Below are 25,248 nucleotides of genomic sequence, written 5' to 3'. Positions count from 1 at the left end.
CCCCAGGGTCAGACATGAACCATGGGGCTGGTTCCTCATCTCCACCTCCCCCCTCATCCCACCTATCTCCTCCTTTCAGTGTCTGGCTCACCGTTTCTAGGCACTATGGGCATCCAATCTCCTAGCCCTGACCAGGAGCCCCCATACCCCATTCTCTCTTCCCTGGGGGCCTCATCACGATCTCTGTCCCTAGAGCTTACACCTGGCATTTTCTGTGAGGTACCAGAATGCGCAGGGGTCTCAGGGTAAGATGCTCAGGGACAGGACAACCTCTGAGGGTTGTCCCTCGCTCTTCGTAAGTCCTGGCCCCTCCCAGTCCCCTGGCTCTATCTTGAACCTCAAAACCATCTTCCCAGACTGAACCACCTCAAGCCTATCTCTTACCTTGGAGATCAGAACTCCTGGGGTTCACAATCTGGCCTCCTCCCCCCTCCATCCCACAGCTGAGCCCTGCTTCTCACTTGCAGTCCTTCCCATCTGTGGACTGGTAGAACAAGAACAAAGCACAGAGGCCAAAACAAATGAGGTGCCAGAATTTCGTTTATTGGCTCATCCAGTGCGAAAGGTCCATTGAGCACCCTCTTTCCATGGATTTGGGAGCCCCCTGGCTCCTAATATCTTTTTCTTCTTCATACATTCCTCCTAGCCCTGACTGAAGCCACGGCAGAAGCTGGGGCAAAGTGTGGGGCAAAGGCTGGGCTCTGACAGGGGTCTGCTTACATGGGGCCTAGTCTGCTTGGCATAAGACGAGGACCCTAGTGGGGAAGGAAGATAGGCCCCCAGGTCAGGAGGAAAGGAACCAGCTCAGCAAGGGCCTCTACTGAGGGCTCTGAGGGGTGGAGCCCAGTCCAAGGGCAGGGCAGCAATGGGAGGAGGCAAAGGGGAGAGGATCAAGGGCAGAGGAGGAGGTGAGAGGCCCCTCGGAGCCCTACTCTCACATGGGCTGGGGTCCTCTGAGGCTCAGAGAGTAGGAGGGAGGGCTGAGGGTGGGGGGAGGTTACTGCTAGAGGGAAAGTCCTTTACGCAAAACCCCCCAGCTCTAGACCCAGAAAGATGCACACACAGGTACACTCTCACACGCACACCCCTGGAGCCCCAGCTCTTTTCAGTGGGCGCATGTAGCACACAGCCCTACCCAAGGCCCTCAGCTGCAGCTCTGGCCTGGCCCTCCTGGTCATTTAAGTGCACACTAAGCCCGTGTCCTCCATTCACAGCTTCAGGCCCAGAGCCCCTGCCCAGGTTCTCCGAGGCCTTCCCCACTCCCTCCCTCTCTCCCAGGGCCTTCAGGCCTGTCTCTGGTCATTCTGGGCTGTGACTGGCCCCCAACCCCGACCCCGACCCAGGGAGAGCAGTGGGACCATGTTAGGACTTCAGACAAGGGGATGGCCATGGTCTTCAGCAAGGCACTGGGTGGGCGGGGGCAGGGCTGGAGCGGGGAGAAGAGCGTTCAGGCTCTGAGGAGCCCACACCTCCTCGAGTGGCTCAGTCCTCAGCTCCTGGTCCAGCCTCTACCCTCAGCCCCCACAGCAGGGCCTCCCTCCTCTTTTCCAAGCCCTTCCGGGGGAGGGGCCACTGGGCAGGCACCAGAACCAGCCATCTGAGAGGCCCTAGGGCCTGAGAATGAGGGCTGCTGGCACAGTGTGGAGCTGGGGCTCTGCAGCCTGGGGCGGGGGGTGCGTGCCGGGGCCTCAAGCGGAGTCACCCCCCGCGGAGATCTTCTTCTTGGGCCGGGTCTTCAGCGTCTTGGAAGCCAGTGGCTGTGGGAAGGAGACAGGAAGACAGAGGGCTCAGCCTGGAGTCGCAACCCCTCGCCATTTCCCCAAGCTCTGGCCCAGCTCTCACCTCAGCTTTGGGCACTTTCTTGATGGATTTGGCCCTCTTAGGGGCCTTGTCTCCCGTGTCATCCTCAGAGATCTCTGTCCGGGGATCTGCCTGGTTCGTGCCTGACCTTAAACTCATGGCAGGGTCATCTCCTGGTTCGGGGAGGAAAGGAGAACAGCAGTCTGGCCTTTCTCCCACCTGGCCTCCTTGCCCCTGTGCCCCACGCCCAGCCCTGGGCCTGGCCTGTACCTAAGTCCTCAATGGTGTCCAGGAGGCTGCCAGGGCTGGGTCTGAGGCGGCCGTCGGGTCCCTGCAGGGGCAGCGCATCCTCGTCCCGGATCAGGGTCAGGTCCTGCATGCTGAAGCTTCGGAGCTTCTCTGACAGCACCCCCTGGCCCTAGGGTCACCACCACGCACCGGGAGAACCGGAGGAAGGGGCGGGGTGGAGATAGAGGTCACCGTGGGGCACTGGGCAGCCACTGGGCTCAGTGCTCTCCCCGCAGTGTCCTCACCCCGTCCTATGGCAGCACTGACAGGCTGGGGCCATGCTTTCCCTTTGGACAGATGAGGAAACTGGCCCGTTGAGTGGAAGTTCCTTAGCTGGAGGGTGTTAGAGGCAGGACTGGAACCCTAAGCTGCACAAGACCCCAAACCTTCACAGACCTGAGGACCTGGTGGATGCAAAGGGGCTTGGCCAGGGGGACGAGATGAGCAAAGTGGGGCCCTGGGAGCTGGGTCTGCCCCCATCTCACCTTGGCAGCGGCCGTGACCGCGGCATTAGCGGCCAGGTTCAGACCCCTCTTGCCCACCCTCATCATGGTCTCATAGCTCTTGTCTCGGGCCTGTGTGATGTACTCGTCGATCTCCTGAGGGGTCGGAGGGGAAGCAGGAAGAGGTGAGGGGTGGGCCCTGCTGGCCAGGCCCTGCCCTGCCCTTGTTCACACCTGGACAAAGGCACTGCTTGCCCCAGGAGGCCAGGGCCCTGCCAGATCACCCATAGGGAGAGCCACGAATGCACGTGGTTACAGGCACTGGGCTGCCTTGACCTGGGGCAGGTGGGAAGAGAGCTTCCCTCGTCCCAACAGACCTTCTCCTTGTTGGACAGTGTTGGGTGCACGAACTTGCGGTAGAGCACGCTGGAGCCTTTGGTATAAGGGGACAGCAGCCATATCACAAAGGCAATCTTGAGCTCAAAGTAGAATGGAAACCTGTTGGGTGGAGAGAGGCAAGCGGCGGAGCCTGGGGCAGGGAGTCAGGAGATGCGCCGACCCTCTGCATGACCCTGACTGGCCCCCCACCCCTTAGTGCACTGAGGTCCCCATGTGGCTCAGGAGACTGGTCAAAGGGAGGCTCAACTGAGACTCCAAGTGGGAAGGTGAGAGGTGATCCCGCAGAAATTCCCCGCAGCAGTGGCTCTCCTCACCCTCTTCTGACAGAAGACTACCCATTCCTCTGTCCTGGGGTCAACACCATGGCGAGATCCCTAAACTTCCAGCTGCACTCTTGGGTCCTCACCCCATTCTCTTCCTGCCCTTCCTCCCATGAAGAAGCCGGGCTTCTCCAGCTGTGCTCTGGATCCACCCCTTGATGCCATGGCATGGCCCCTGCTTTTAAGGATCGTTCTTCATTCCCCAAGGCTCTTTCCCAGGCCACACACTCCTTCAGGTCTCCTCCATCCTCATCAAAGCTCCCTCCTTTGCTTGTGTCAAGAGGCACCTACACTCACTGTTCTCAATTTTTAACCCATTACTCTTTCCTAATTTGACCCCATTCAACTTTCTCTTCTAAAACTGTTTTTCTCAAAGGCCATAGGCCCTTGAAATCTACAAATGCAAGGATGTTTTGTCCTCTACCTCTCTGTAAAACTCTTTTCTTTTGACTTCCAGTGTACCGTGCTATGTTAGTCCTCTCTTCCAAGAGGCATTTGCTCATTCAGTAACATTTTTGAGCGCCTGCTGTGAATATACAGATGATTAGGGCATTCCGTGTCCTCAAAGGACATATACATAGTCTAGTAGTGCCTAGAAAAAGCCTTTGAAATACAAGCATCTAATGTTTATAAGACTGACTCATACGCCTATTTTACAAATAGGGAAACCGAGGCCTAGGAAACTGTGACCTGTCAAGGTCACGGCAAGTCTGGCAGAAGCAGGTTTCCTGAATTCTATTGTGGTGATTTGGCTACCACCAGAAAGAAATGTGAGGGTTATGTCTGTTCTCATTCTGCTGATCAAGCCAGGTCGGAATGGGGATTGGGGGGAGGGGACACCCAGGACCCCGTGGAACTGTTGGGGGATTCCACCCTGGGTCTCAGTCTTCTGTTTGACTGGCTGTGTAGAAAAAGTCAGAGGCCCTGGCCCCTGAGATGCAGGGAGGGGATGCTAGATCTCACCAGGAGAGCACGATATCTGTGAGTGTCTCGGCAGTGGTGAAGAAGGCAAAGACAATCCAGTACATCATCCATTTCACCTGAAGGTACAGAGGGTGGTGTTGGCTGGGGCCTTGGAGAAACACCCAGGACCCCACCTTTGCCTGCCAACCATGCTGGAGGTGCTGTGGGGGACACTCAGGACCTCAACTTTGCCTGCGTATCACACCAGGCCTGGAGGAAAGGAACACACAGGAACCTCCCCTGAACCAGGTCTCATTAGTGCTGACAGCATTAGTACAAAGTCACCCCCACCTGTCATGTGACCCAGTGTGCTCCCTGATCTCTGCCACGTGGGTTGGGTGTGAGATAAAGGGTCATACACTCACATATTCCTTCACGTTTTTTGTCTTCACGGCCTTGTAGGAAGAATAGGCTGGGTACAGGGTGCCAAAGATGAGCCTAGGGAGGCAGGCATGGTTACTGGGCCCCTCGGCCAAGAGCAGTAGCCTCTCCCTCCCAGCTCTGCATCAGTCCCTGGGTAGGTAAGGGGAGAATGGACAGAACTCCAGAGTGCCACATCAGCTGGACTGATGAACTCAGGTCAGGGGTTTAGGTCAGAGCAGGCAAGCCTGAGGTGATACACAAGCATGGAAGCCCCAGCCAGCTAGGGTGATGCCTCATAACACCCCCCCCCCCTTTTTTTTTGGCTGTGCCGCACAGCGTGTGGGATCTTAGTTCCCTGACCAGAGATCAAACCTGGGCCCTCGGCAGTGAGGGCACCGAGCCCTAACCACTGGACGCCAGGGAATTCCCCTGTAACCCTTTATTGTTCAGTTTTTCTCCAGCCCCTGAGGCACAGAAAGACCCAGAGGCCAGAGGGTCTGATGTGGCCTCTTCAGCCCTGATCCTTGTTTGTGCATAAGCATATCAGGGGTGGGGGCCTGGTCACTGCCACAGGGTTGTCTTCCTTCTTGACACCACTCCCATTCATACCCATCTGCCCTTACCCTCTACCTCCCTGTCGCAGAGCCAAGCTGGGTAGGGCCACCTAACAGGGCACTCTACTTGGCAGTCAGAGGTACCACTGTAGCCCTGGGGGCCTGGGGAGCAGAGGGCACAGGGGCAGGAGGCCCTGAGAGGGGCAGAGAGGTTTATTCCCCCATGTAAACACTTTTGGGAATAGGCTCAGGGTAGTGTGCTGGGCTGGAGGTCCTGGCTAGAGTAGAGTCCGGTGCTGATCCCATCAGAGATCACGTACAGGACACAGGTGAGGGAAGGAGAGGACCGATGCCGCTCAGGGAGCTCATTCACACAAGAGAGAAGCAGACACTCGGAAGGTCACAGGGAGGTCTGAGGCCCCTGGATTCCCTCTGGGGTGGGATGGGGGAGAGGCAGGAGGGAGACTCTGGTGGGTCTAGAGAAAGCCAGAACACAAGCACATGACAGCAGGGAGGGGATTCTGGAGTGTCAGTCCCCCAGGGTAGAGGCTTAGGGGCAGGGACCTGAGCTGCGGCAGGGGTTGGCTGAGGCCCATGTGGAGCCCCTGCCAGGCCCAGCCCCTTGACAATGTGTGGTACTGCCTGTTCCCCCATGGACTTGCCTCACTGAGGCAGGACACTTCTGAGAAATGGCCTTTGGAGATGGGGTGGGGGGCAGAATCCTCAAGGACAAAGTCCCCAGTTGTGGGAGAGGGTACCCTCCTGCAGCCTGGGGGAGGTGGGAGGGACGTAGTTGGCAGCCTGAAATGAAGGCCACCTAACACCCTCCCCTCCACGGCTTTCACAATCCCAGGCTGGCCACACACATCCTCTCCCAGTTACCTCCCACACTTTGTCCTCCAAGCATCTCTGCTTCCCATATCCAGTCCTCCCTGGGGGGTCTTCAGAGCATGTGCCCTCACCCCCCAGTCTCCTGACAGTCAGTGGAAGAGGCAGGAGAAACCCGCCCCTTTGGGGAGGCCAAGGCTGCCACAGCCCTAAGCTATGGAATGAGGAGGCCCTGCCTTGCTCCCTGGGCTCTTCCATTAGCCCTCTCCCCAAGGGAGATGAGGGCCCAGGTTTGAGGAGCTCCTCCAGTCAGATCTGCGACGTGGGGGAGGGGACAAGCCACCTCCCCTGATAAATCAAGCCGTGCTGCCCAGCCCCTGGGGTGAGGGAGGGCGAAGAAACAGGGAAATTAAAAATAAAAGGGGTGGGAAGCCAGGCCTGCCATGCTCCTCTAACAGTTCCCCCTCCTCCAGGTCCCACACCTCCACGTCTCTGGGGACCCCAAATAGGGACGATGTGCCTTTAGGTGACTCTGCTGTATGAAGCCACGGAGTGGTCCATCCCGGGCTTCAATACCCCTCACCTCCCATCCCTAGCCCCCATCCCCCTCCCAACCGGCCGCGCCCCGCCGCCGCCGCCGCCGCACTCACACCACCAGGCGAGAGATGATCCAGGACACCATGGCGGGGCCGGGCGGGGCGCAGGGCGGGAACCCGGCCCGGGCCGAGGATGGAGCTGCTGGAGGTCAAGCGGCGGCGGCAGCAGGAGCCGCACTAGCAGCAGCACCCGCAGCAGCAGCCGCCGCGGGGGCAGCGGAGCGCCGAGCCGCCGCCGTTAAAGGGGAGGTCCTTGCCGCAGCGGCGGGCCGTGGGCGGCGGCTCTTAAAGGGGAGGCCGCGGCGGCGGCGGCGGCGGCGCGCCCCCTGCACCTGCTGTCGCCGGGCATGCGCCTTTGACCTGCCTTCTTCTAATCGCTTGTTCACCTTTCTTGGGTTCCAAGCCCTGGGTTGAGGTCCTCAGAGGCCTTCATGGTTCCATCCTGACATCCTAGCCCTCCCCCTGCCCTGCCCACAACAGTCTGAAAGAACATCCCACGAGGAATAATAGCTATGACTTATTGAGTGCCTACTGTGTGCCAGACCCTGTGCTAAGAGCTTCACATGCATTATTTCAGTGACCATCCTATAAGGCAGAAGTTATAGTTATTCTCATTTTGAAGATAAGAAAATGGGAAGCTTTAGGGAGGTTCAATAACTTGCCAAGGGTCACAGAACCACAAAGTCATGCTGCTAAGATAGGAACTCAGGAAGTCTACTAAATGGGCTACTTCTCCCAACTGCTGACTATCAAACCCTCCTCCCCCATCACAGGCCGTCAAGACACCCACCCAGGAAGTCCTGAAGTCAAAGGTAGAGGGGCATCTGTCCACCCCACCATCACCAATCACTCCAGTTGGAAAAGGACCTAACCCTGTTCCCAGTCTGATCTGCTTTTTCAGTTTTGTAAGGGAACTGAGCCCTGTGCTCTCAAGGTGGATACCCTGGGGCAGGGGAGTGCCTCGTGGTCAACAGAGGCTGGTAGAGAGGCCTGGGGTCCAGGTAGGAGATGAATCCAGGGGCTCCAATTCCATCCCCATCAGCAAGCACTGGCGGCAGTGGATGCCCTAATTCTGAAGACATTTATATCCAGAATGTAGGCTAGCCTGCCTCCTGATTTTCACCAAAGCAACAAAGCTCCAGCAACCTCTGCAACCCCCCTTCCCCCACTGCTTTCCTTTCCTGTCCCATTTCAAAGCTTCTGCATTCTTTATGTCGAGGTGTAATCCTCTGATGACCATAGCATCAACCCGTGCCCATCCAGGCTGAAAGGACATGCTCAGAACTCTGTATTTCATTTATAGTCCTATTCAAGCTCAGTATCCTTGAACCACACAATGGTCTATTTCCACCCGGATAATTGTATTTCCAGGCTGAAACACTTTGGAAGATGTTTTTCCAACAGGATCCAGAGAAGCAGCTTCTGATGACCCCTCTTGCTATTCTTTACAACTTCCTCTTCAAAAGGCCTTTTCTAATTGGAACGTAGTCTGTCCTCACCCTTCAAGCCACTTTAATTTCATATGTGGACAGCCAGGCCTCTTGTTTTGATGAACTTTTGTCACTGATTGCCCAAAACCTTGCTCAGGCCACTTCCCATGGCCTTTTCCCCCCAGACTGTTCAGGAAGATAGGAACCCAGCTTTCCCATAGAGCATAAAGTATGGAAAGCCCATCTTTGCTACTACCCTCTAACTCATGTAGCACCTTCCGTTCATCCCCAAGCCCTCAAACCACAATGACCTGGCACTTCCCTCTCCCAATTGGACACATTCGGGAAGCAAAGAGTAATAATCGGATGCAACAACGTAATGATGATATGAAAATGAACCATCCTCCACCTCCAACCCCATCCTCAACCTGGCCCTGCTTTTTAGAACGGCTGGCACAGGAAGAATTTAGTCCACTACAAACAGATTTGTTAGATTTTTAATAAGAACATGGAAATCCCAATCAGCCCTTCAACAAAATTAAAATACAGAAAGTGAAATTAAAAGTATTCTACAGTAAATGACTTTTATTAAAAAAAAAAAAATGTAACTGTGAACATATAAACAAGCCTGCAGGGCACTACAGTACAGCCGGGAAGATAGATACATTTTCCAATGTACCTATGGGCCAATGAATTCCATCATTTTCAAATAAATTCTTAATAAAACTCCACTGAGTTGGAAAGTTTTGCTGAAAATATTTCCGGACAAAAAAACCCCCAAAACAAAAAGCCTCATGTAGGAAAGCAAACTTTCCTTCGCATTTGGAACTATAAGAGGAGTCCCAAGGGAACGCTGGTAATAGATGGAAATGGGTCCTGGAGTCACCAGTGTGTGTATGCGTGGAACACACCAACAGCACAGACATGACAAAGTTCTTTCTCAAGATGGCTGTTCCCTCAAGATAGGACTGAGATGGGATGGGGAGAAACTAAAAGAATCCTACAAAGCCAATTCTTTAAAATTCTGCTTTGGCTGATTTTTGTGCTATAATGGGCAGTTGATTTCTAAAAATCTTATTTCTTCAAAGAGTTTTATCGAAAGGAAGACTAAATGTAATGTGCCTTTCCTCATAATCCAGGAAAACAACTGTGGTATTTCAAAAGTTCTAAAAATATCTACTTTCATGAAATAGTAACTATTTCACTACAAACCTATTTTTCACTAAATACACACGTTTCCTAATCCTGGAGCCCCTTGGGAAAAGCAGTGGATTCCCCCTGGGTCCTTCAAGACTCCACTGTTTACGGGAGAGATGGTGGGGAAAGGCTTCACCCGGCTCCCGGGATGGGGTGTGTCAGAGGTCATGTGCAGAGACACCGTCAGGCTTCCACCAGGGGTGTTTAAGCAATTAGCCCCCACTTGTACCAGTTATGTGATTCCCCCTACCTCCAAACACATTCCCACTTAACTAGGCACAAGAGAAAAAGAAAAGAAAGGTGTGCCCACATTCCTGGTTTCCACGAATCTCAAATCATGAGAATGTGCAGGAAAGCCCAGCGATATTCAGGCAATTCAGAGTCCCAAAAGGCCACAGGATGGGGATGTGGCACCCTTGGCTTGGAGTCTGAAACTGTGTGTGTGAACAGTGCGACTTTCCTGTGTCAACCTTCAGTGTTGAGGCAGCAAAGAAAAGAGTGGCTGGAGAGTTTGTAATACTGACCACACTGGCTCCAAGTGAAGGACCTCTGCTCCAGCAGAGAACCCTGCTGTTCCCTGTATGTGTTGTGAGTGAAAGACCTGCTTCACAGGCGAGTTTGGAATTTCTCCACGCCTAAGACCTTGCCAGCTTGGATTCATGAGCCTTGAGGGTGCCAACAGCATCTTTCACTGCGTGATAAATGATGTTCTTCACCTGGAGAGAGCAATCAGCACAGTCAGTTTATGGCAGCCACAGACTGTGTTCTGCAAATGAAAATGTATGTCCTACACCGACTAAAAGCCTTCTGATTAGTGAGGAAAGCCCTCAACCAGGACTGCGTGCTTCCTAAATCAATCCCAAAAGATGATTTACAAGTCACACAAGATATATAGTCTATATTCAAAAAAGAATGATTTCATCATTTGAAAGGCTATGTAATCACCATCCTCTATATGCTGGGAACTACTGTTAAGCTCTTTATGTGGACTTTCATTTAATCCTTACCATAATACTATGAGGTAGATTCTATTATTATCCCCATTTTACAGATGAGAACTGAGGTTCCATGGTTAAGAATCTTACCTGAGGTCCTGTAGCTAATAAGAATGCACTAAAACAATAGTGGACAGGTAGGATTTATTGGGTATTTTTCCCTTTTGTGCTTATACATATTTTCTAATTTGTCAAAAAGGAACACATATGTGAAGTAAAAGTTATTAAAATAAAGTGAACAGGATAAAGATGGTTTTAAACCAACACTGTGATTATTTCTGAGGAGGTGGAATGGGAAAGAGTACATGGAGGCTTCAATAATGTAGTTGTTGTCTATGTATATATTGTGTATGTGGTATGTATATGATGCTTTATTTCTTAAGCTGAGTTATGGGCACACAAGCCCCCTTTGCTGTTCTCTATTACATTTTTTGTATTAATTCAATAAATATTTACTGAGTACCTACTATGTGCTAGGGAAAAGCAGTGAATAAAACAGTAAAATCCCTGCCTTCATGGAGCTTAAACAGCTTATGTCCTAGTAGGGATAGAAACAAACATAAAATACATAGTATGTTAGATGGTGAAAAATACTACAGAAAAAAATAAAGCAGTGACAGAGGATTGGGAGGTGACATGTAACAAGTAGAGACCTAATGGAGGTGGGGTCTGAAATATGTATGCCTGAATACTTGCATTATATATCTATAATATCAATGTTATCTATTTATCAATGTGATGGTACTCTGTATAAGAACTTTATGGTTGAAATATTCCATAATTTTGAAAAAGGAACAGCAAAACAGATCAAGTTCAGGGATAAAGGTGATTAAATCTACCAGCAACCAAGAAAAATCTCCAACCTCATGGGTCACTGACCAAAGAAAACACACCTGAGTCACAGGCACGATGGAGGAAAACAGGTCACATGTGAGAGGCTGTAAGAACGCCTGTTCAGATGCTGAAGTTCTGCCTGGGAAATCTTGCTTCCTTATTCTTTTTTTTTTTTTTAATGTTATTAAAGCATCCAAGTATATTAACAATGAAATTCTGCCCTTAAAGTTCCAATCCATTTCTGAGCAGAGGAAAACCTAATCTGATTGTCCAGCTTAGATCTACAAGTGGGAAACAACTCTTAGGGACATGGATTACAGTCCCTAGCAAGGCTCTAAGGAATTGAGTTTTCACAAAAGTTTGCTGTGAGAAGCAGCTTCGGGGAAAGAGGTTTAGAACACATTGCCACAGTGCTTTTCCCACCTGACTGAGGAAGTCAGTCTAGTCAGTTACTAACACGGATACACTGTATCTTCCAGAGGCAGAGAAACAGAAGATTGTCACACTGGAAGTGATTAGGTTAAAAGATTCATATTCTCTAAAAGCAAACCCGAAGAGGACTGATTAAATACTTCCTGGAGGGAGGACTCCATACCCCAGACATGGGTCCCTTAATCATCTCTCTGCAGTTATACTGCCCAGGTAATACCCTCAGAAAGCAGAATGTGCCTCCTGTGTATGTAGCCTAGTAGGAGATGAGAAGACAGGGTTCGGGTGGAGAAGGAGTCCTTTACCTGCAGTTTATCCTCATGGTTTGTATGAGTGTTAGAGAGATGCCTGAATTCCTGAGTCAGGCGGAAACAGTGCTTTACATGTTCTGGAGATACAAAGTCTTCTGCTACTTTTATGCAACTGTATAGATTGTGCACCTGGGAGAGGAAAAGTACAGAGGCAAACATCAGGCACTAGAGAGTCAGCAACAGGTGGAAACTGTCCATCATATCGTTTAAAAAAACACTTTAGAAATACTTATGATATTCCATTTTCATAAAGACAACAAATGCAGAAAGACTATGAGTATACATTTATAGATGAAAATGTTAGTATTTGCACAGAAAAGGATCTGGAAAAATATACACCAAACTGTTAACAGTAGGCTACTTTCTGGAGAAGGCAGGCAAGGGGACTGAAAAGGGATATGGCATAGGTAGCTGAACAGAGACTCACCTTTTCTTTAATAGTCTCCCTTATTTAAAAATCTTTAAATGAGCATTTAAAATTACATGGAAGGGGGACTTCCCTGGTGGCGCAGTGGTTAAGAATCCATCTGCCAATGCAGGGGACGCGGATTCGAGCCCTGGTCCGGGAGGATCCCACATGCCACGGGGCCTGTGAGCCATAACTTCTGAGCCCGCATGCCACAACTACTGAAGCCTGCGTGCCTAGAGCCCGTGCTCCGCAACAAGAGAAGCACCGCAATGAGAAGCTCGTGCACCGCAACGAAGAGTAGCCCCCGCTCACCACAACTAGAGAAAGCCCGTGCGCAGCAACAAAAACCCAACGCAGCCAATAAATAAATAAATAAATAAATTTTAAAAATAAATAAAATTACATGGAAGAAAATTAAAAATCAAAAAATAAGTTGCACTTGAAGAGCAATCAGTCTAACCCAGCCATTTATATCTATTGCCAGATTAGCAAGAAACACAGATATAAGGAAACTATGGGAATTGTGGAGCCAGCCCTACTCCCAAGTTGGAACATACCTGGTGTGGGGCTCCAGCAGGTATGAAGACGGCATCTCCCAGGAACTGAACAATGGCCCAGCCTTGCACACCATATTCCTCATAGAGTCGCTTACGTAGGGTCTGGTCCAAGTACCAACTTTGGTCATGAATTGGATCATGATCAGGGGGATTCTCTTGGCCTTGCTCTTCTCCAACCTGATCATGAAACCATGATCAAAACCCAAAGATGGAAAAATCAATAAATACATAAAGATTATTAACAGGATAAATCCAACTTGCTGCAGTAACATCACTGATGGGCCAAAGTTTCTACTTTATTTAATATCCTCTAAGTGTGGACAGCCCTATGGGGCATTTTGACAGAGGACACAGGTCTTTAATGCCAAGGGACTCCACATGAGAAACCCTAGGCAGGCTGTCTCAGCATCCCCAGACCCTTCGTCTGTGAGCTGGGAGCCCACCCAGGGACATACCTTTCGGAGCAGCTCCCGGATCTTCTCTGCATCCTTGGCTGCATAGATGTGCCACAAAGCACCGGGTTTCTCCTTTCCATCATGAATCCTTTGCTTTGTCACCTCATCAGCATCTCCCTCATCAATTGTCTTGAGCACCTCTGAAAAGAGCAAAGTGACACTTTTCAATGTAACCAGCCATTTCACTACCTCTGAGTGAAGCAAAATGTCCAATTCAAACAAGTTTAGTCTCTAGTATTCTCTATCTCTCTGGAGTGATATAAGGTAGAATCAAAGAATCAAAACTCACATTGGTCTAAGCTTCCTACACATGGGAAGAGCGACCCTAATCTTCCATACTTAACAGAGACTCAGCATTTTTTGGAGATATAGTGTTCCTTTAAAACATATTTCCTGCTCAAACTGTGTAGCCATATTTTATGTTCAAATTGCAGGTTATTTCCTGCTGTAAGTAGGTGGACTGTATACTTTCTCAAGACCTCTTCAAACTCTAGGATTCTGTGGATTTAAGGCCATGAAGAGTAAAGCTTCTCTGGCAAGTTAAGAGGCTTGGCTTCTAATCCTTGTCTGTTATGACCCTTTAAATGACAGCCTAATGGAAATATGTGCAGATGTGTAGCATCAAAAGCAAATGTGTGGCAGGAAATATACCAAAGTCATGATATTGATTATCTCTGAACTTTGAGATTTTGAGTTTTCTTCTTTAAAATTTTGTTTTCTAAAACTTCCATAATTAACACACATTAATTCTACACTGAGATAGCGGAGAGTGCAATGCAGCAAAATATCACTTTTATGCTTCATCTCTGTGCAAATGACCTGGCTTTATCACCTATTACCCCACAGCTAAACTGGGTGATGGACCAAGTAGGCCAGTTTGCCCTTTCTTCTTTATTCCTCTTTGTGATGCTACATACTCAGTGTTAAAGGGCAGCATTCCCAGAGAGGGAATAACTCTGGTCAAAGATACACAAGTAGCACTCTTCTCTGCTGCAATCACCCCTTTGTCTGGGCACCTACTATGCATCATGCCTGGCAGAGATTTAAGAAAAACCCACTGGCCCTGACTGAGGAGAAAGACACACCATTTTACTCCTGAGGCTAAACCTTACCCTGCTGAAGCACTGGGTTCTAGAAATCATACCTTCATCATGAGCACCCTCCCCGATGGGGATCCCAACATACACCATCACATTAACTGCATCAGACACATCTAAGTGAAGATTTGTTGTGCCAACTCTTCTGTCTTCTGCTGTTATCAAGCCTGAAGGTAAAAGGAAGATATGCAAGGTGAAAGGGCAATATTCTGTTGTTGTTGTTTTTGTTCTTTTTTGGCCGCGCCGCAAGGCTTGCAGGATCTTAGTTCCCCGACCAGGGATTGAACCTGCACCCTTGGCAGTGAAAGCGTGGAGTCCTAACCACTGGACCGCTAGGGAATTCCTGAAAGGGCAATATTCTGAAGAATCCATATAGACCCTACAAGTGAAAACATACTCGAAGATGTTCTTAAATGTGTAACACTGGGAGAATGACGTATATCTATTTATCAATAAATAATTCTCCTTGTCTCTTTTCTAGTGTTTTAAAACTGATTTCGAGCTCAGCTGATACTATCATTAGCTTTGACCATTGATCCAATTCCACCCTCCTAAATGATCTCTCCTTCAAAAGCAAAACAGATATGGACATTATGGACACTCAAATGAAGCTTGGCTTTCACAGTGATTTAGGACATTACTGTGACTTCACAAAGAGCTGGTTGGGTAGCATGGTACTCAGACGTGTTCACTCTTATCTTATCAAGTCTCTTAAAAGCTAAGGATCTTTGGTCGTGCCGTGCGGCATGCGGGATCTTAGTTCCCTGACCAGGGTTAGAACCCTCACCCCCTGCAGTGGAAACACAGTGTCTTAACCACTGGACCGCCAGGGAAGTCCCTTGGATGGAACCTTTAAGAGGAAACTTTCTAACTACTGTGTGTGTGTGTATATATATATACACACATACATACATATACAGTACTGGGCCCAAAGGGCTATTATGCAAATCAATGACAAAAGCAAACATATTCTAAACCATCCTGGATACTGTCAACTTCTTCAGCGCCTGTCACTTTGCCCTCTATCATCTCTACACATGATCCTGACTACAAATCTCCCTCTATAGGTGAAATGGAAACAGTAGTGTCCAAAAAGGTCAATTATGGCCTCTCCCTCATACCGTAGGCATTGTACATCTTGGGGCCCAAATCGGGCCTTACAAAGTAGCTGGGTAGCCTAGAGGCTAGATTGAGTCTGCCATCTCGTTTGGTATATTCTGGCAGAGGAAGGTTCTCCATCAGATCTTCAAACCTATAAAAAAAAAGCATGAAAGATGACTTAGCTTGTTATAGGGGAAAAAGGAAAAGAGGTGGAATTCACTGTTCTGTGATTACTTTGTGACAGCTTCAGCAAAGCACAAGTCTCTCAAGACGACTCACTGTAGTTCACTAACCTTGTTGGCATCATGTCCCGAAAATCTTCCCCAGGAGGCCAGTCCTTGAGTTTGAGCACCATTGGCTGCCCATCTTCTGACCTTAATCGCTCTGGAAGACAGAAAGCACTCCTACAAATATCTGCTGGGTTGGCTGCTGCCTGATTCTCCAGTGACTAAAAGGTTTAGAAGACTAAACTCTTATTTTCAGACTTGTAAACCCCCATAATGGATAAGGTGGGCTTTGTTTTCCTCAGCCACTGCTTTAGTACATGATAAATTTTTCCATCTCAAAGTGAAAGTGCTCCACACATCCCGTGTGATCATGTGCTTAAGTCCAGGTATGCTCTGGGAGCCATGTGATTGCCATGAGAGCTACCTGGTTGGCACCTGGATAGAATGTTCCTCCTGTTAAGAGGATGTAATTTGTTATTTCAGCGGTAGGGCTGGGCATATAGATGCTTACTTTGCAGTCTGCTTTTACTGAACCAGATATCAAAGCTACTTACTGCATATGATCTCGAAGCCATCCCAGAAATCCCGAACTTTCACATCGGAAATTATAGCACAGTTCCTGCAGTTCACCAAGTCCACATCCTGGTCTCCAAATTCCTGGCTAAAGGCTTCTGGCTTCCAGAGTTCAGACTTGAGTTTTTTATGTACCCCTGATACCAGCACTGGCTGTGGAAACAAAAGTATCTCAATCAGAGCCACTTAGGAAATACTTAGCTCAGGGCTAAGGGACAGAATAGGAGGGTTTCCTGGGGACAACCTCTTCTCCACAATGATTTATTATTCCCTCCCAGTTTCACAATCTATGGATTTCAACAATGTCAGCTACAGAAAATGAAAACACTTCTACTCTGTTATTACACTTGATTCTCACTGCGGGGGGTGGGGTGGGGGGTGGGGGCGCGTTCCACAAAAATCACTTCTGCTGCCCTGGTATCTACCACTATTTTGAGGTGAGAGGATGAAAAGCTGACAACTGCAAACTCTGAGAATACGTCCTCACATCTCGAATAAAAAACTATCCAGACAATTCTACAACCTCCCCCTTCCTCACACTTGCTAATGTATAAAAATCAGGAAGTGTTATCACACTATCACACAGACTTGTATGGTCTTGAAACATTTACCTAGAAGAGTACCACCCACTTCCACCCATTTTTGCCTCACCCCATATCACACTTACGGATTTTCCTCTAAAGGTGTCATTAATGCCAGATCACAACCTCACAGGAATTTCAACTGCCCTTTTAAGAACACAGAGCTACACAGCTGAGAAATAAAAAGATCCACAATGTATTTTTAGGAATCTTCTGACTTTTAAAAATCCAAGAAAACTCGAAGTAGCAAGGCTGTCTACAACAAACTTAGTATATGTCTAAATCTCCTTGGCAAAGTGTCTCCCAGAGAGAATTGAAACTATCCTGGTAGCTATAGTGGGCAGGCAGACAGCCGACCCTGGGATCTGCTTATTCTTGCTTACCTGGCCTTGTTTCCAACACTCCCGGAAGATCTTCCAATTGTTTTTGTTGCTGGGGTCATGGAGACACAAAAGTCTTCCATCACAGAGCCAGGAGTGAGAGGTATGGGGGTCCAGCACATTTAACCCCATCACCATCTCCTTCACTTCCTTTTGGGTATCAGTCAAGTTACAGGCCCGCTTTGCAGCATCTGAGGTTTTCTTATTTTCTACCACTGAGGCAATGATGTGGTCAAGGAAGTTGGGTAGGCTGGCCTTGCTCTTCACTCCCTGCCAGACACAAACCCATCAGGTTAGCATGACTGAGGCACCACCAGTAGAGTATTCAAAAATAGTCTCACAGTTATATTCACACGGAGTTCTGATCTACCTGATTAAATTTCATAAAAGTTATTGTAAAGTCTTTTGTAGTTGGAGGGGGGAGCCTATTAAGTCACTATCTTACATTTCCCTAGCCTTCATATTTTGCTTTATATTTATGAAAAAAAAGTACAGAAAGGTCGCCTCTACTGCAGGAGATTTGAGACCTAAGAAATATCTTTGGCATTCAGCCCCGTTTTAAGCATATGCACGTAGACTGCAGGGATCACAAAATGCTGTAACTGAGTGAGAAAGATCATTTATTTTGAGGGTTACACATTTTTTTTGGCCAGCATGCCCAAGGGATATACTTCAATTAAGTAACTGAGGTGACTTATCAAGGCAGTGATTTTTTTTACCAGGGAGTGTACCCCAATAAACAGTTGTACCAGAGTACCCAAGAGAACTGTATATTCTGAAAGCAGTCTTCTACTCCCCAATCTGTGGCCCCTACCAAGAATCTCTCATTTGTTTCAGCTGGTGGGAAAGCTCAGGCCCAGAGATGAAAGTGACATACCTAAGGTCACAGAAGTGAAGGAAGGGGAGGGCTTTTGTCAACTTGATAACACAATGTCTGAAGTATCACTAATCATGATCTCTACAGAGTATATGTAATCATATAACATCCTGGGAAAATTTAAAAAGAAAAAGGAGAACTGGGAGTTGGAGCAGTACAAATAAGACAGAGCTCAAAGTAATTTTTTTGGTCATTTATCCAAAAGAGAAACAAATAACTCACATTGTACAAGGCTCAACCACCCACAGTTCATCAAATTTCAGTCATTAGTCATAAAATAGAATGAGAAACATATTTGTGTACTTGTTTGAAATGATCTCTGAAATATATAAACTGAAAATACAAAAGCAATGTATAAAAACATCTGTGTAAAAAGGGGGGGGAACTATATACATATTTTATTATCACTGAAAGGACAATCATGAAACAATGGTCACCTACAAAAAGGGAGGCAACAGTGGGAAGGAGACTTTTCACTGTATTTTTAAAATTTAAATTTTGTACGTTTTGAATTTATTAGTTCAGTAAATGCTTACTAAATACTTATGTATCAAACATTGTGCCACTAGGGATATACTAGTGAATGAAACAGACAAAAATGGGGAATTCCCAGGCAGTCTAGTGGTTAGGACTCTGCTTCCACTGCTGGGGACCTGGGTTCGATCCCTGGTTGGGGAACTAAGATCCTGAAAGCTGTGCAGCACAAAAAAGCCAAAAAAAACAAAAGAACAGACAAAAATGCCTTTAAGTGGAGGTGAGGCAGAAAATAAATAAAACACAGCAAGTCAGATGGTAATAAGTGCTATGGAAAAAGTAAGTGCAGGGCTTCCTTGGTGGCTCACCAGTTAAGAATCTGCCTGCCAATGCGGGGGACACGGGTTCGAGCCCTGGTCTGGGAAGATTCCACATGCCACGGAGCAACTAAGCCCGTGTGCCATAACTACTGAGCCTGCGCTCTAGAGCCCGTGAGCCACAACTACTGAGCCCAGGTGCCACAACTACTGAAGCCCACGTGCCTAGAGCCCGTGCTCTGCAACAAGAGAAGCCACTGCAATGAGAAGCCTGCGCACCGCAAGGAGGAGTAGCCCTCACTCGCCACAACTAGAGAAAGCCCGCGCGCAGCAACGAAGACCCAACGCAGCCAAAAATAAATAAATTAATTAATTAAAAAAAAAAGTGCAGAGGTAACAGATATGAGTGGAGGATGGGAGTAGAATGGACTTTTAAAAAGGGTGATCTAAGAAGAAGGCTTACTGAAGAGGTGACATTTCAGGAGGGAGGAGAGGAAGTTGATTAAGAAGCAGGCCATGTTGTGACATGGGAAAGAGAGTTCTCGGTGGAGAAAAAGACAAGTGCAAAGGCTCTGAAGAGAGAGCATGCCTGCCCATGTTCAAGAAACAGCAAGAAGGTGGGTGTGGCCGGAGCAGAGTGAACAAGAGGGAGAGTGGTAGTTGAAGTCAGGGAAGTGAGGGGAAGAGAGGGCTGGAACGTTATAGTCCACTGAAAAGACTCTGCTTTTATTATGAAATTGGAAGCCCTTGAAAGATTTTAGGCAGAGGTGATATGATGTGACATATCTTAAAAGGACCACTCTAGCTGCTCTGTGTAGAAAGGGAAGAAATACAGAGGACCTGTAAGGAGTTTACTACAAAAATTCAGGCAAGAGAGGATGTTGACTCAGACTAGAGAGGAAGCAGTGGAGCTGATGAGAAATGGGTGCACTCTGAATACATTCTGATGATCAAACTGAAAGGTTATGCTAACAGATTAGATACGAAATGTGAGAGGGGAGTCCCAAAAGACTCCAAGATTTTTGGCCGAGCAATTGGAAGCCACTGACCAAGAGAAGCAAAAAATAAAGGAGATGCAGGCTCACAGGCAGAAGAACAGGAGTGTGGTTTTAGAGGTGTTAGGTTTGAAGCGTCTATTAGATACCCAAGAGAGTACAATATGAATGTACTGCCTACATTTAAAAAAAATTTAATGTCTGTTATTGTCAAGAAAATAAAGTGATTTCTGCTGATGATTGAAAAACTTCAGTCTCAATTTCTACTGACTTCCTAACATGGCACAAAAGGTTTACTACTTAAAAGGATCTCAAACATTCCCAAAACTTAATATAAAGAAAGATCTTGTCAGCTGGACTGATAATGTGAAGGACACAAGTCAGTCATATACCCTCTAACCCAGTTATCAGATCTCTGATGGTTCTTTCATGGAAAAGCAGCAAAGGCTAGAGTTGTAGAGAGGACACTTACTGCTGAGGATGTAGAGAAGACCGGGGGGAAGGGTATGCCTGTGTCCAAGGGGGTTTGAGGAAGCTTTCCGGGCCCGGAGTGGAGGAGGTCTCGAAGGCTAGAGCCTTCAGTTTTGTTGTTGGAGGCAGTGGGACCCAGTAACAGACTGTTAAAAAGCTTTGGAGTCAACGGAGAGACCTTTGCAGTGGAGTTGAATGAGTCCAGCCCAAAGGGTGAATGAGACTCTTTATTGAGCACCGACCTCAGGGACCCTGCTTCTGTAAGAACATAACCAGGAATAGCATTAGGCACAAGGAATACCCAGCAGGCAACTGACTCCTAAAAATCAGCCAAGTGGGAAAGAGGAAAGACTTTCCCCTCCCTTGCCCCCCAAACTACGTACGGTTTGTCTGGGCCAAGCCTGATGAGCTATGACTATGGCAGGTCTCATGGCCAAGGAGAAGCTCTCCTACTTCTTCCTTTCTTTTCCAGATCTGGATTTCAAACTTCCTTTTGTTCCCATCCATCTTTCGTCTCCCTCACTTTCTAAGACAGTGTTTCTTCAAGTGGGTCTCCAGAATACTTGTATTAGAATTACCTGGAGTGCTTGTTAAAAATGGAGATTCTTGGTCTTACTCCAAGAGATTTTCACTTAATAGTTCTGGTGGGGCACAGGAATCTGCATTTTTAACGATTCCCCAGGTGATTCTTGTGCCCACTGAAAAACAAGTCTAGCCCTCCTGGCTAGTAATACTGGCTATCAGGGCCATTTGGGAAGCTTGTTAAAAATCTTATATCGATTCTGACTAAAGAGGTTTGGGGTAGAACCCAGGCATGTGCCTTTTTTAAAAAGCTCCATTTCTAGAGAGAAGTGGAAAGAGATTCCCTCATTTTACATGATCAGCCAGAGAAAGCAAGTGGCATGTTTCAAAAATATGGATGGTAATGTGTGAGTCTGAAGAATCCCAGAATAACTCAAGTGTTCCACCCACAGGCAGGGCAGAGGCTTGTGTTAATCTCACCTTTTGTTTCTTCCTTAGCCTTCTGAGTTGCTAAATCCGCCAACCAGTGCAGGGCAGAGGAAGGTGGGCCTGTGTCAGGGCAAGGGGGCCTGATGGCTTTTAGCTCACTATTGCTATTTGACGCCGAACTGTCTGCTTTCAGAGGCTCGTCAGATCTGATGTCAGTACTGTCGGCTTTGGCAACATGGTCAGTCTCTGGTTGTGTTACCGACGCAGTTCCTCCTCCACCTGAGAAGGTGGTTTCATTTCCAGAAGAGGCACTAGGGTTTATGCTAGGAAGCTATAGCACAGAACGCCAACATGGTTAAAGTGTTGTCCTTGTGTAGAAAAAATACAATGCAAATAGTAATGACAGCTGACACTAAACAGGTCTGGGAAAGCAACTGTCCCATAAACTGCTATTTCACTCATTCATTAATTTAACATATATTTGTTGAGTCCTACAATGTGACAGAAACTATGCTAGGTTCTGTGGAAAGAGCAGTGAACAAGACTTGAAAATAAAACAGCGTTTTTGTTTGGCATGCCCGAGGCTCAAATTCTGCACTGGCAAATTGGTGATTAGAACTTGACCGCATAGAGCTGTTCTGAGGATTAAATGAGATAGTACTGATATATGCAAAGAGCTCAGCATAGTGTCTGGCACACATAAATGCTCAATAAAATGGTTATTATTCTATTATTGAATTTTCTAGATGATTTGCTCTAATATGTCAACTCTACTGAAAAGATATTTTGAGATCTCTCAGCATTAATCCCTGTACCTCTTATTGATCATGTGTAGCATTCCTGGAAAGCCCTCCGAATGTAAGAGGTATGTGTGCGGTTTTTTCCTTTTTTTTTAAATAGCCTCTTATTCAAAATAGTCACCATCACACCAGAATGACCTCCACCTCTGACAGAGCAATGAGAAAATCACTGCCTCTCTGTGAAGGCTTAGGACTGCTTTCAGGGTAGAATGATCCCAGATCAGCAGGCTAATATTCATATTTCTTTCCTCAGTACCTAACATGACAAGGCAGGGACCATGCACACGATAGGAATGTATTCCTAGTGACCTTTTCTGTACTCTTCACCTACACAAGGAACCTGAGGTACAAATCTTGACAAGATGCAAAGAATCTCTTTGTGCTATTTATCAAACAAGCCTGAATTGGTTTTAAAGACACATGAAGAGAAACTCATACCAGTCAGGGGGAATTTAAATCCCTTGCGTAACTTCTGGGGCTCTCTTTAGACAGGCCTCCCCATCCCCTAATTCCCCAGGAATCTGACAGTAGCCTGGGACAACAGAGGTGAAAATGAGGCACTTCCTGGTACAAAGAACTTGAGTTTCTCTCAGTTGTACCTATACACACCACTTTACCTGTGACATCCCATTAGTGACAGCAGGTCTCAACACAGATTTGTTCTGCCGGCTAATACAAGGGCAGTTTGCTTTAATTCCCCACTTGCCCCGGGCAGCATGTACCATGTCTCCAATATTGTAAAGAGCTGGAAAAAAAATAACAATTAACCTTAGAATAATTGTATGTGTCAGGTATTGTGCTAAAGACCTTCTTTACATTATCTCTCTCAAGCTTTACCACATTTCAGTGAGGTAGCAGCTTGTACCCTCAACTTTTGATGATGAAACTGAGACTCAGAGAAGTTAGGTTATTTGCTTAAGTACATAAAGTTGGTAAATGAAAGTACCGAGACTTTAACCCAGGTCTATCTAGCACTAAAGTTCTGTGCACGCTTAACCACTAAGCTACACTCCCTCCCTCCTCTAGTAAACGTTAACAAGGTGTCCTTTAGCAGAAACTCTAGGGGTAGATTCCCTATTGTTCAAGCGTATGTAAACATTTTGAATTGTATACTTGAGATTTACTGTAAGTTATACCTAAAAAAAAAATAGACCGATGTAAACTTTACACAAACATTTAACCAATGCTTAGATCAGCAGGGAGCAGGCATCTGACCACTGTACTCAGGGAGCTCTTCTGCTCTGATGCACTGGGTTATAAAGATCCAGGGGGTGGCTCCCCAAAGTGGAGAAGAATATAGGCAGAGGATTCACCAACTTCAGTGTGTGTATGTTAATGGAAGTGTGGAAGCTGGAAACAGACTATCTGGAGGAATCAATGAAGTAAGCTGCCACATGACCATTCATTCCTACTGTTAAGCTGCCTTCTTCATGGATTCAAGAGCTTTGATTAGCTTCAGCTGGATTTTTATAAACCTAGAACCAAAGGTCTTTCTGGAAGCCAGGGGACTGGCTTTTTCTTTCTTTCTTTTTTTTTTTTGCTGAGCCACATGGCTTGTGAGATCTTAGTTCCCCGACCAGGGACTGAACCCGGGTCCTCGGCAGTGAGAGCACAGCGTCCTAACCACTGGACCACCAGGGAATTCCCGGACTGACTTTTTCTATTCTGGTCCTGCCGACCATAGGAATGTAAAATGACATCTGAAAAGCAACCAACCCCTCCACCCAGAAAGGTGAGGCAAAGTGGGTGCAGTGGCTGCATACAATCTAACATTTCTGAAGATTCAAATTCTCAGGGAAATCTAGTGAGGCTTAAAAAGAGTCAAGCTGGGATAAACCATTTTACCAAATATTATGGTGTGTAAATTATAGCTCAATTAAAAACATCTTTTTTCCCCCACCAAATCTAAAACAGGAATTCCTTTACCTGTGCCAGGGATGATCTGTGTGGGCATGAGATTCTCTGGTTCATGGGACTGTCCCTTTGCACACTTCAACCAGGAGAAAACCTCTTCATCACCTATCTCTTCTGTCTCTGAAACAGAAATGAAATGACTTTACTTATTTTATGAGGGTCACAAGATGTATCTCTCTCAGTAAGTCAGAGTTTCAGACTTTACAGGCCAATTTTTTCATGGGTCAAAGAAGATAACAGCTAACTTTTAAAAATACTGCTACACTGAGGTGCAATTTACATAAAATTAATTCAACAATTTAAAGTGTACACTTCAATGAATTTAGACAAATGTATATAGTTGTAGAAACAGTACTACATTCAGGATTTAGAACTTTTCTATCCCTTCCTGAAGTTCCCTTCAGCCCTTTACAGTCAATACCCTTTCCTCAACCCCTGGCCACCAACGACCAACTTTCTAACACTAAAGTTTTGCTTCTTCTAGAATTTCATATCACCGGAAACATATGGTATGTCATTTGTGTTGGGCTTCTTTCATTTAGCAGTGATTTTGAGATTCATCCATATTGTTGCATTTATCAGTAATTCATATCTTTTTATGTCTGAGTGCTGTTCCATAGTATGGATGTACCTTATTGTGTTTACCCACTTATCAGCTGGTAAATAGTTGGATTGTTTCCCATTATTGGCTATTATGAATAAAGTGCTACAAACATTCAAGTACAAGCCTTTGTGTGGACATATTTTCATTTCTCTTGGAAATACCTAGAAGTGGAATGCTAGTTTATGTCTAAATTTATAAAGAAATGGCTATACTGTTTTCCAAAGTGATGGTACCAAATTGCATTACTATCAGCAATGTTTAATAAGTTTTAGTTGCTCCATATCCTTGACAGCACTTTTGTACTCTCAGTTTTAAAAATTTTAGCCATCCTAGTGGGGTTGGTGGTTTCTCATTATGGTTTTAATTTGCATTTCCCTAGTAAGTAATGATAGTTTTTTCCCATGTGTTTATTTTCCATTGATCTATCTTCTCTGATATCTGTTCAAATATTTTGCCCATTTAAAAACTGGGTTTTGGTGGGGACTTCCCTGGTGGCGTAGTGGTTAAGAATCCGCCTGCCAATGCAGGGGACACGAGTTTGAGCCCTGGTCCGGGAAGATCCCACATGCTGCAGAGCAACTAAGCCCATGCACCACAACTACTGAGCCCGCGTGCCACAGCTACTGAAGCCCGCGTGCCACAGCTACTGAAGCCCGCGTACCTAGAGCCTGTGCTCTGCAACAAGAGAAGCCACTGCATGAGAAGCCCGCGCACC

The 25,248-nt window shown here is 47.0% G+C and overlaps 2 protein-coding genes across 2 annotated transcripts in view; both read right to left on the bottom strand.

Moving 5' to 3' along the window:
• Window positions 1-522: 522 nt before the first annotated feature.
• On the bottom strand, window positions 523-6,777 carry REEP2 (receptor accessory protein 2). The gene is made up of 8 exons (XM_061188228.1): window positions 6,609-6,777; window positions 4,579-4,651; window positions 4,214-4,290; window positions 2,909-3,029; window positions 2,574-2,687; window positions 2,071-2,218; window positions 1,843-1,973; window positions 523-1,757 (listed from the first exon to the last, which is right to left on the bottom strand). The coding sequence occupies exons 1-8, from the start codon at window positions 6,638-6,640 to the stop codon at window positions 1,689-1,691; spliced, it is 765 nt and encodes a 254-aa protein (XP_061044211.1). The 5' UTR covers window positions 6,641-6,777; the 3' UTR covers window positions 523-1,688.
• Window positions 6,778-8,505: 1,728 nt separating this feature from the next.
• Window positions 8,506-25,248, bottom strand: part of KDM3B (lysine demethylase 3B) — a 59,303-nt gene continuing 42,560 nt past the window's right edge. The window contains exons 12-24 of the mRNA XM_061189646.1: window positions 23,942-24,049; window positions 22,633-22,760; window positions 21,267-21,546; window positions 20,266-20,522; window positions 17,134-17,400; window positions 16,151-16,322; window positions 15,663-15,753; window positions 15,390-15,520; window positions 14,316-14,435; window positions 13,172-13,311; window positions 12,717-12,893; window positions 11,745-11,879; window positions 8,506-9,897 (exon numbers count right to left, since the gene is read on the bottom strand). Coding sequence (XP_061045629.1) covers window positions 9,817-9,897; window positions 11,745-11,879; window positions 12,717-12,893; window positions 13,172-13,311; window positions 14,316-14,435; window positions 15,390-15,520; window positions 15,663-15,753; window positions 16,151-16,322; window positions 17,134-17,400; window positions 20,266-20,522; window positions 21,267-21,546; window positions 22,633-22,760; window positions 23,942-24,049 — 2,087 coding nt within the window. The 3' untranslated portion in view covers window positions 8,506-9,816. The remainder of the gene's footprint in view (window positions 9,898-11,744; window positions 11,880-12,716; window positions 12,894-13,171; window positions 13,312-14,315; window positions 14,436-15,389; window positions 15,521-15,662; window positions 15,754-16,150; window positions 16,323-17,133; window positions 17,401-20,265; window positions 20,523-21,266; window positions 21,547-22,632; window positions 22,761-23,941; window positions 24,050-25,248) is intronic.

The sequence above is a fragment of the Eubalaena glacialis genome, chromosome 4, assembly GCF_028564815.1.
Source record: "Eubalaena glacialis isolate mEubGla1 chromosome 4, mEubGla1.1.hap2.+ XY, whole genome shotgun sequence".
Taxonomy (NCBI): domain Eukaryota; kingdom Metazoa; phylum Chordata; class Mammalia; order Artiodactyla; family Balaenidae; genus Eubalaena; species Eubalaena glacialis.
This window is presented reverse-complemented; position numbering and strand designations above follow the sequence as displayed.

Excerpts from the sequence above, each read along its gene's own strand:
- REEP2 (XM_061188228.1), bottom strand. The coding sequence starts at position 6,640 with ATGGTGTCCTGGATCATCTCTCGCCTGGTGGT. Across the intron at positions 2,688-2,908 it reads CACTGTCCAACAAGGAGAAG|GAGATCGACGAGTACATCAC; the intron begins GTCTGTTGGGAC and ends CCGACCCCTCAG. Across the intron at positions 1,974-2,070 it reads GGACACCATTGAGGACTTAG|GAGATGACCCTGCCATGAGT; the intron begins GTACAGGCCAGG and ends TCCCCGAACCAG.